The sequence below is a fragment of the Ceratotherium simum genome, chromosome 28 (assembly GCF_057802395.1).
Source record: "Ceratotherium simum simum isolate JZ-2026a chromosome 28, ASM5780239v1, whole genome shotgun sequence".
NCBI lineage: Eukaryota > Metazoa > Chordata > Mammalia > Perissodactyla > Rhinocerotidae > Ceratotherium > Ceratotherium simum.
The window spans coordinates 29,057,711-29,068,854 of record NC_141927.1 but is presented as its reverse complement, the minus strand read 5'-3'; the positions used below and the strand labels follow the sequence as shown (position 1 = coordinate 29,068,854).

Sequence of the window (11,144 nt, the reverse complement as noted above, 5' to 3'; positions counted from 1 at the left end):
AGTAAACTAAATTTCTTCTTGTTTTTTTAGTTATGAAACATAAGATATAAATTTTACTAGGTCCTAATAGGGTCAACCAAGGTTAGGATACAGTTTCCAAGGAAACTAATTTCCATAGGGAAAAACATCCTGGTTCTCCTGAAGACAAAAAAAATAATGTAAATGACCACTTAGGCATCTCTCTCCAGGATTCCTGGATGGCAAGTCTGTATTGGAGGAACTGTTTCCTAACAACTGGACCTATGCCAAGCAGAGATTAGTCAACACATTTTTAGCTTTCGACTTCACCAAAATTTCTTCTATCTACTTCAACTTGTATGGATCATTTGGGGACAGAAAGCCAAGAGAGGCAAGTTTCAGAAACAGGCCTGCCTCAGGCACATCGCAGCACTAAACAATATGAAAATACAACAATATGAAAACACAACCTCTCCACTAGCACAACCTCTACAAAGTAACGCTTGAGTCTGTATTTTGTAAGTTCCTAAATAATTCAACTTCAGATTTAAAAGTATCACAAGATGGTACCACTAATCTGTTGTTCAAGTGTTATGAGGTGATTGACTCATATTTGGTGGAGTAGGTAGGTCATACATTCTTTCATAATGTTACTTTAATTTTAACTTAAACTTTATGATAACACAAGAGCACAGAGTAACATGTGTATGCACAAATTTAGAGCATTCATATATGGATGGAAAACTGTCCACAATGGCCATTTCTGTTATTTAAAAAATAAGAACATTAAAAATTAGATTTCACTTTCTTATGAAAACTTTGATTAAGGCATGTTACGTTATTGTTTTTTGGTAACAAACTGCATAAGTCAATAAGAGCCCTAATTTTTTACCCTTTATTTTCACTGTATACTTTTTTCATTATATCCTTTCAATGAATATAATAGTCAATGAATCCCTACCACTGTTTTTCACTATATACTTTTTGTTTTCATTATTAGAATTTATTTATATAAGGCTAATCAAAATACCCATTCAATAAGAGCTACCTAAAAGATAATTTTTTCATATCATTTAAGTATATCAAAAACAACCAAACAAAAAACCTAAGTATTGCTAAGTACTAAGGGCAGATGAGAGTTTGAAGATCTCGGGACATCTGGCCAGTCCATACACCGTCATTAAAATTTAAAAATAGGTTTTAAAAGATGTTTATAATTAAGAAAAAAATAACAGGAAGAAAATGGGCATCGAAGCAAAGGAGATTTCCTGAACAATGAATAGATCACATTTGACAAGGGCACTAACCCTCCCAATCACGTAGTTTGCTCTCATTCGCTATAAATATACAGGCCAGCGGAAGCACAGCTCATTGTTCTGACCCTCAGTGCTGTCTGAGCTTCCCAGTCTTACCTAATACATGAAGACATATGATAAAACCTTCCCTAGATTTGGAGGATTTATACATCTCCCACAACTGAGGAGAACTATCCCCTAGTGCTTGTAAAATATTCTGATTCAGATATTTAAATTCTCTTTTGAAAATATTTTTATTTCAAGGAGTTGTTTTCCCAAATGACCTATCTTGGTTTCATTTTTTAACATAAATATAAATAAATACATATACAGTTTCTCTACTCAACAGAAAGAAATGTTTTAAATACAGTATAGATTTTTGACAGTAAGATTTATATAGTTTAAAGAGAGCAGTCACAAACGCTTGGGAAATTAAATTTACATGTGTATTTATGAAATACAAGCAGTCAACCTGTATCTGTTCCTATTGCTACTTCCTTAATATAGATTTTATGAAGAATAATTTTCTTCAATGCTGGTTGGAAAATCCCTGCAGCATTTTCTTTCATTTTCATAACACCATAAGGTCAGCACACCTTATTAAAGTTACTGAGGCTATTAGAAAAAGTGAGTGCCATTTATCATAAATATTTGACAAACATGTTTACATTATCAATACATTCCAATATCAAATGATATACCAAATATTTAGATTGGCTTATAAGAACACAATTGATGCACAATTGCATGGCCCAATTATAAATGTTATTCAGCATCAGTATTGTTATTCCTTTTTGGAAATCAGTTTCTGCCTAGTATAACCACAACGCTTTGAAAACTAAAAGTGTAGCGCATCAAACAATGATCTGCTTGAATAATAGAAATTTAATTGAACAGCAAATTATTTTGCATTCCAATGAATGCAAAACCTAGAAATATTTCTTAGCTCGTTCAGTGAGCAAGAGAAAAAGCAAAGACTGGGAAGAATTTAAACAACTGTAAAGGAAGTATAATTTACACAAACTTCAAATATAAAGCAAACAAGCTATGAGATTCCACGTTATCTCCTAAAACACGCTAAACGGCTTCTGTTTCAAAAGGTCCATTTTTCAGAGAAGAGCTTCTTTTCATAGGGACACAACTCAGGAGTTTGTCTTAGATGGGAGGAAAAAAGAGGAAAAAAATTTTCAGAGAAGACTTCTATTAGCTCAACCCTAAGGCTTATCTGTTGCATGCGTAGTTTCTACACTAGTAAGCAACTTGTAGGAAACAACACTGCAGCTGAGTGCATGAGAGCTGGAAACTGGTCCCCAGGGTATGATATCGCAAAATGACTTTGCTATATTCCCTCTCCAGCCTGGCGTCATGGCTCAGGCAGGAACACAACTGGCACGCCCCCAGGGCAGCTTCATGTCGTTAGATAAGAACCCTACGCTCCATCACTCTCCCTGAAATCTGACCACAAGCACACAGAAGCAGCTCAACCAGGACAAATTAGCCCTTATTCTCTCCGTATATTTTTTCCAATTTGTGTTCCTTTGCCTGGAAAGTTCTGAATGACATTGTTAACTGAGACCACATAACTGGATGAATTCACACGTATTCACACACTCACATACACACTTTTACACCCAATATTCCAAGTATGGATTTACTGAGTTTACATTATATAAAATAGCTTATACTATTTACTTATATCCTACAATCTTACAATAACGCATATGTTCATAAAAATGCAAGAGAAACTTTTAGCATGATTTCATTAGTGCTTAGCTAAACCTATTAGTTAAGGTTTCATGTAATATGCCACTCTGAAGTACAATACACTGAAATCACCAAACATACACAATAATTACACAAACCTAGAGCAGTAATACATGATTTTTTAAGCTACTCAATTACAAGCAGGGAGCTTTCTAGTTCATTAAAAAAAACCTGCTTTGCTTAGCATGCCACAACTTGCAACTATGTATTTCCTTGACTGGCAAGCAAAAGGGCAACCCTACCCACCTTCAGGAAGTGTTTTCCCGTTAGAACAAAAGCAGAATAGTATTCCTCCAGACAACATGAATTTTCCATTTCCAGACATTCTTTGTACGCTTATAAGAACTTTACCCCTGAAGTCTGACATGTATTACTAGTTAAAAGCATAACTAACACCATTACTAATCCAGTAACACACCCCCAATCCTAGGCATCATTGCCAACTACCATCCCCCTTATATTAACTTTCACCATGTATAGTAAATGAGTCACAATTCAGTGGTTTGGGGTAAAGGCGAGATCCTTCCTGAATTACACATAATAAAATATGTGAAAATGGGACAATGGTATGGCTTAAAAGGTTTTGTTTCGGATTCTATAACAGAATAACATATGCCGCAGTACCATGATGTTGAGCTTTTGTGTTCCCTAATAAGACAGCTCCCAGCAGAGCGTTTCCCACGTTTTACAGTGACATCTATCAGCCAGACCCGGGGAATCCCAACGTCACTCAGCCTTCTTCAGCACCACTATCTGAGAACAGCTTCTGTCCACAGAGTGGTGCAATCCTAACAGGTCTCTGGCACACTAAGTGCACTGTTAAAATAAGGAAATGGTGGATGAGCAATGCTCTTTCCTGTCATTAAAACCAAATCGTTAGGTATTAATGAACTGCAGGATATAACCACCACAAATGCCCATCAGAAATTTAAATAATTGGTCATCACCAGATACAAATTTAAAAGAATGGACACATTTTGCATCACAGGTAGACTGAGCATGGCATGGTGCTGAGTTTTGCAAAAACTCAATTAACCCAACCATCTATTAGACAGATAAATAAAGACCTAGGGAAAAAGCCATTATGCATGTTAGAATTTGTGATGTGTAATCATGTTAATTTATGGTTTGGGAAGAAACCCTGTTACGTTTTCGTGATTATATGGTAATCAGGAAATTATACAGATGTTTAGAACCTAGAAATTATTTTATGAATGGCATAAATGTAATGCTACCTCAGAAATGTAATTAGATTATCAGCTAATTTCTCAGACCTGATAATGTTAAGGGGACTTGGGAAGAATACTTTTCAGTGGAAGATGGGAACAGATCTGAGAAATCCATTGCTTAAACTTATCTTCCGAAATTCTTCTTCAGGGCCTACATGTGAAGCTCCATAATTGCGTTCATCTGTTCTGATTCACTGAAATGCCAAAACATACTTCAAACCAAAATATTGTGAAAACAGAAATTCTTAAGATGATTTCACCAGAAAAACCCAACTTCATACTTCTCACATGCACAGATTCACAAGGTACAGACTGCACCTATCTGTTGGACATTGAGTTCGCCAAAAACTCTGCCACATTTACAGAGGAATCGCAGTGGGCTATCCTTTCCTTGTCGAGGCTCCACAGACAAAAACAAAAACCAGAAAACCCTGACCATCTGCACACTCACTTCTCTAACTGAAGGGAAGGCGTTAAAATCCTGTCGGACTCATCAAAGCCCCACAGGGCGGCCCACAATCAGCAACTCCTAACCAGAGCCAAGTTCAACAACGCACTTGCAAGAAAGCAGCCGGCCCATTTCCATGCTACTTGGTGAACGAAACCCCAAGGGATTAAAAAGTTTCAGGCGGCCCCAACCGAGGACCAAACCTGGGCTTTCACCAATGGCAAAGCCTAGAACACAGGAAACTGGAGAAAGCGCTGCCTGTGGAATCCAATCCGCGAAACCTCCTTCTCTGAGGATCGCTGCAAGTCCACAACCGCGAAACTAAACTCCTCGCACCGCATCTGCTCGGCGGCAGCCGTCGAGCCCCGGGTGCCCGCCGCGCCCCGGGAATGCGGCCCCGCGCCCGGCCAGCGACCTCCCCGCCCGGCCGGCGCACGCCCCCAGGGGCGAGAAACTTACCGCACCGCTTGCACAGCACCCGGCTGACCTCCTTCTTGAGGTTCCGGCCCGTCTCGAGAGGGGGGAAGGATGCTCGGAAGGCGGCCGGCGCCCGGCTGCTGCTGTTGGCGTCGGGCTCCATGAAGAAGATGTACCTGCTGTCCTCCTTGAGCCTCCCGCAGGAGGGGAAAGCGGGGTGGCCCCAGGCCCCCAGGCGCACGGTGAGCAGCGAGTCCTTCTTCAAGCCCCCGGCTTTCACCGCCCACACCTGGTGCACCTTCACCAGATAGGGCGCCTCGTCCGCGGGCTGGCCGGCGCCGGGCGCCAGGGCCGTGGGCCAGGAGGGCACGGTCCCCTTGGCGGTGGGCAGCGGGTCCCGCGCGGGCGGCCCCAGCGCTCGTGGGCCCGCGGCTGGCGGCTCGCGCTCACCTCCCCACGCCCCTGCCTCGCCCGCCGCCGCCGCCGCCTTCCTGTCGAGTGCCCCCTGCTGCCGCCGCGGCGGCTGCACCTTTCCCTCGATCACCACCGCGGCGCGCTGAGCCAGCTCCTGCACCGAGCCCACGCTGGGCGGGGACGAGTAGCACACCGAGGCCCCCGCGGGAGCCGCCTCGTCGCCGGCGGCCGCCCCCGGCGCCAGGGCCGCGGTCCACAGCAGCAGCAGCGGCAGCAGCGGCGGCGGCGAGCGGGCGGCGGGGCCGGGGCGCGGGGCCCGGGGGCCGGCACTCCCGGAGCGGCGCGGGGCGCGTCGCCATCTCATGGTGCGAGGTGCGTGCGGGCTGCTGGCTGTCGGTTCGGACTGTGCCTCGCTCTCTCGCGCTGCCTCCCTTTTCCTCTCCTCCTCCCCCCAGCACCACTCCTCCTTCCCCCCTTACCCTCCTCCTTTTATTTATTTATGTGGGGGGGGTGTGGGAGAGTTGTTTATGGGAGGAGGAGAAGGAAGGGAGGGAAGAGGTGGGTGGAACCACAGAAAGGCGAAGAGGTATAAGGGCCAAAAAAAAAAAAAAATTAAAGCAAAATAGAAAAGCAAAAAAAAAGCCGCTGCCACCGTCTCGGATGCTGGGAGTGACAGGTCCTCCCGGCGCCGCCGCCGCTGCGCCCGAGCCCTGCTGTCGGGGCTGCTGTCACCGGAGGAGGACGTGGAGGTGGAGGAGCTGCTCAGCGGGTAACAGTCCTTTGTGTGAAGTGATGCTGCGGCGGCTGCTGAGGCTGCGAGCGAGCGGCTGGGCGAGAGCGCGAGGGAGAGAGCCCTGGAGGCGGAGTTGCGTGCCTGGAAATCGCCGGGTGGCCGCGGCGGCGGCGGCGCCCTGCGCCTCGCCGGCCTGTTTACCTGGGGTGCGAACTCGCCCCGCGCTTCCCCTCCCCATGCTGATTCCGGAGCCCGGCCCGCGAGTCGGTCCTCCGTGGTCTTCCCGTCCCCGCGCGCCTCCTCCCTGTCTGCCGCCCCGATTGCTGCAATGGGAGGCCGGGCGGCGGGCAGGCTGCAGTCCGAGTGGGCTGCGGAGATGGACTGGGGAGTGAGAGGTGACGCTTCAGTAACCAGGGACCTGTTAGCCGGCGCAGGACGCCCAAACGCGGGGGGGAGGCAGGCCGGGGAGGAAGTGGGGGCGCAGGAGATGCGGGTCCTTGTTCAGAAAAGTTTCGGGTGAACTGGTGACTTGCGAGTCAGAAGGGAGCAACATGTTCACAGGAGACCAGCGGCAATTAAAACAACTTTGTGTCACGCTCGCTCTCCTTCAGAGGCGGACACACAGTGAGCACATCAGGTCTGACGCCTCTTTCACTCCATTCTGTGTGACACTTCGGTCTCGATTACCCCTGCCTTTTCTTCTGTTGAAATTCCTTGTTCACCGTGCTTGTATGACATGTGTGGCACTGCTGGTTTGAGCATAGTTTGGATAAAATAGTTGCTCAATAAGGTCATTTTGTATAAAGTTTATGGCACTTGGTCAACTAATCCTTTTTTTTTTTTTTTTTAATAACTGAAATGAAATGAAAGAAGCTTCTGTGGCTGCTGGAACAAAAGGTCTCAGACATGAGGAGCTGTAGGTTAAATATTGTTCTATCTGAATGCCACACCCCCCACCCTCACTCCACCCCACCCTCATCCATCCGTCCATCCTCCCCTCTTCCCGCCCAATTTAAGGACCTACTTTTAAAACAAGAATGCATCATCTCCCAGGAATATTCTTTTCAAGCAAGTACCATTCAACAGGAAGAGCACATTTTCAGCATTCAAAGGTAAATATTTCCTCTTATACGCTTTTACGGTGAAAAATATATTCAATGACCTAATAAAACTGAGTTGAAGTCACTGTTCAATAGGCAATAGATCCACATTGTGAGAATTTAAGATTTTAAAGCCATTTTTTGTGTGTGTGTGAGGAAGATCAGCCCTGAGCTAACATCCATGCCAATCCTCCTCTTTTTTGCTGAGGAAGACCAGCCCTGAGCTAACATCTATTGCCAATCCTCCTCCTTTTTTTCCCTTTTTCTCCCCAAAGCCCCAGTAGATAGTTGTATGTCATAGTTGCACATCCTTCTAGTTGCTGTATGTGGGACGCGGCCTCAGCATGGCCGGACAAGTGGTACGTCGGTGCGCGCCGGGGATCCGAACCCCGGCCGCCAGTAGCGGAGCACGAGCACTTAACTGCTAAGCCAGGGGGCCGGCCCCCAGAATTTAAAATTTTAAAAGCACTCTAACGTCATAATATCCTTTACTCTGAGATTCTACAAGTTGCCTCTAGCAGTTTCTTGAAAGTGTGTCATATAAGCTTTAGATTTTTTTATATAAAAAGTAAAAGCAGATTATAAACCACAAAGATCCTTTTTTCTCTTGGCATAATATAGTTGGCTAGAAAACACTGTCTCACTCTCTCAAAGTCCAGCTGGGAGGGATGGGGTCCTGATGCTCACTCTGTGTTTCCACATGTGGGGATTCCTATTTCTTATGCCCTGATGGAGTGTTCCAAGGGAAGATCACCATACAGCAGCATAATAGTGCAGGTCTGGCCTCCAGATATGTTCTCTTGAACGCTGGTGCTCCCAGTGATTTATGGAAAGAAAGTGGTCAGACATCCTATTGGTGTCTTCCCTTTTCTTTGACCTGACCTGACACATTTCTGACTCTTTACCTTCTTGGAGTTGCAACTCTAGCTTAGAACACTTTATCCCTTCCTCTCCACCTTTTAGACTTTGTATCAGTTATCTACTGCTGTATGGCAAACCACTCCACAATTTGTTGGTTGAAAACAATATCCATCCATTGAGCCCAAGATTCTGCGGGTCGGCGGTTTGGACCGGGCTCAGCTTGGGGTTCCGTTCTCCACTCCGCTCACTGATGGCTCTGCTGGGGCTGACTGGTCTCAAATGGTCTCAGCTGAGACAGCTCATCTCTTGAAGAATGGGGTCATTTTTCCTTCAGCAGTCTTAGTCTGGGCTTGTTCATAGCAGCTGGACATGTTCCAAGAGAGTGGCCAGAAGCATGCGAGGCCTCCTGAAGCCTAGCCTCATAGCTGGCATCTCATCACTGTCTCAGTTACGGTGCCAGCTCAAATTCCAAGAGTGGAGGAGTGGACTCTACCTCTTAATGTGAGATGCTGAAAAGTTACATTGCCAAAGAGCAGAGATACAAGACGGGGAAGAATCGAGGCCATTTCTGCAAACAGTCCACCATCAATCTAAGCATCCTTTGAGGTCCAGTGGCCCCTGAAGCCTCCTTTCTTAAATAGTAGACACTGAGACTGAGCACGCCCCACAGTGCACCCCCTCTGCATTTGAATCTGTAATATGCCTCCTTACTTTTGATCATGTTATTTTATTGAGCCCTAATGTTTGAGTTTTACTCCCATCTCTCCAACTAGATTGTAAGCTTCCTAAAAAACAGGGACCATATTTACAGTATTCCCCTGTTTTAATCCAATTTGGGGCACATATTGAGCAGTCACTAAACATCAGCTGATTAATCATGGACTGATGGGGTCTACCATGTTACCCCAATACTACCCAACATGGTCACAAAGAGATGGAATTCCAGGCAATAAAAACAACAATATAGATTTAAAGTGCTGGTTTACAGTCATTAAATGCATAGATACCCCCTCCAGTACTCTACAAAGCATTTTATCTATAATGAAACATAAGCTGCTGCTGCTTATGTTTTTTTTAAATGCCTTTTTTCCCCCCAAAGCCCCAGTAGATAGTTGTATGTCATAGCTGCACATCCTTCTAGTTGCTCTATGTGGGACGCAGCCTCAGCATGGCCGGACAAGCGGTGCGTCAGTGCGCGCCCGGGATCCAAACCTGGGCCACCAGCAGCGGAGCGCGCACTTGACTGCTAAGCCGGGGGGCCGGCCCTTAAATGCCTTTTTTTAATGTATTTTTTTAAATGCCTTTACCTTACTCCCACATTTTCTCCTACTGCTCTCCCAGCTAAGTTGTGTTAAGGGGTAATTCTTGTGGATATTTTCTGTGTGAAGGTAGGCCTTCTTAGAACAGGTTATTACTAAGAAGCATTTGCACGCGTATTTCATTTCAGTTCTTTATCTGAGTCCTCATTTTCGAGGGCACCCATACATTGAAGGCATGTTACTTTTTTTTGCCCTTTTGAACGAAAAGGGAATGGCATTTCTAATGTGATTAACATATGCTTGAGAAAAGGTATGAATAATTGTTCAGTGTCATTAAATGCTTTTCAGGAAAGGGACAATTTAATTTGTCCACATCATTGTTTTAAAAAGACAAAAAGAAAAAAGGCTCATTCTTGTAAACATCCTAAAACCAGAGTTCTTAAACTTTTGTGTGTATCAGAATCACTTGTGCATCAAATGCACAGATTGCCAGCCCCATCCAGGAGTTTCTGATGCAGTAGGTCTGGAGTGGGGGCCTGAGAATTTGCATTTCTAATAAGTTCCCAGGTGATACTGATGCTGCTGGTGGAGAGACCACACTTTGAGAACCACTGCCAAAAGCTTATATTTATAAACTTTCATATCCATAGGGTAATAATGCTGTAAATCATGAGTAAACATGCTTAGGCATTGTATTTAAATATTCAATGTCCTCTCCATCTTGCAATTTCCCCATCCCGATTTTGAAAAGGAAATGTAGATTACCTCCTTGGTTATTAGAGGGCGATGCTATTTAGCAGACCTGTTCTGACTAGTTAAGGAGACATGAATGACCACCTATTGACAGTAAAGGTGAGTGCTTCCTTGAGGACTTACCTTGTCTCAATGGTCAGTTGGAACCAAAAAGAAAACTAGGGATCAGAGCAGTTGTCATCATGTTACCTAGGAATGTTTTATCTGTTCAAGTGGGGAAAGAACAGACATACAAAATTATGCAGGTAAATGTGAAATACTATTTTTACTAGTTTAGAAAATCTGAAAAGGAAGTCCACAGTGCAGTGGCTACCTGAAAATGTTTTCCCACCCCCAGCACTGTATACCTGATTAAATGCTTCTAAATGGTGGCGATTGAAAGGGCAACAGGAAACCCACAGAGGCACTGATATCTGTTTTATCATCATTGACCAATAGCACATAGAGTGCACATCTCCAGCCATAAATCATGAAACAACTATACTCCTGGTCTTGGAGTCCTGAATTTGCAGTCTCCAAAAGAAGCCTCACTTGCTTAGCAGCCTGTCTTGGAGCAGGCACAGGGTCCAGAACAATTTAGATACAGGGATTTAACAATAAGCCAGGCTTGAGAGAAGAGCAAGTCAAAAGAACTGGTGAGTTACAGACCCTTAGAAGCCACCCATGAGAAGCAATTTCTCTGCTGAAGAGTAGCTAGAAAATTAAGGAGACTTCATTAAATACCAGCTGCTGTATGAGTCTTCATGAACTGGGCCAAGCCCCTTGAGTCACAGACAGTGGGGGCCTGGTCACCTCCATCCATCCATCCATCCATCCATCCATCCATCCATCCATCCATCCATCCATCTCTCCATCCATCTATCCATCCAACCATCCCTCCTTCGATCTTTCCATCTATCCATTTCTTTAATCA

The 11,144-nt window shown here is 44.8% G+C and overlaps 1 protein-coding gene across 1 annotated transcript; it reads right to left on the bottom strand.

The window, feature by feature from the left end:
• Positions 1-4,905: 4,905 nt before the first annotated feature.
• On the bottom strand, positions 4,906-6,027 carry LOC147913345 (uncharacterized). Its single transcript, XM_087418256.1, has one exon. The coding sequence runs from the start codon at positions 5,887-5,889 to the stop codon at positions 4,906-4,908; it is 984 nt and encodes a 327-aa protein (XP_087274382.1). The 5' UTR covers positions 5,890-6,027.
• Positions 6,028-11,144: the final 5,117 nt, after the last annotated feature.

What these genes read in the sequence shown, in the direction of transcription:
- LOC147913345 (XM_087418256.1), bottom strand. Translation starts at nt 5,889, where the DNA reads ATGAGATGGCGACGCGCCCCGCGCCGCTCCGGGAGTGCCGGCCCCCGG.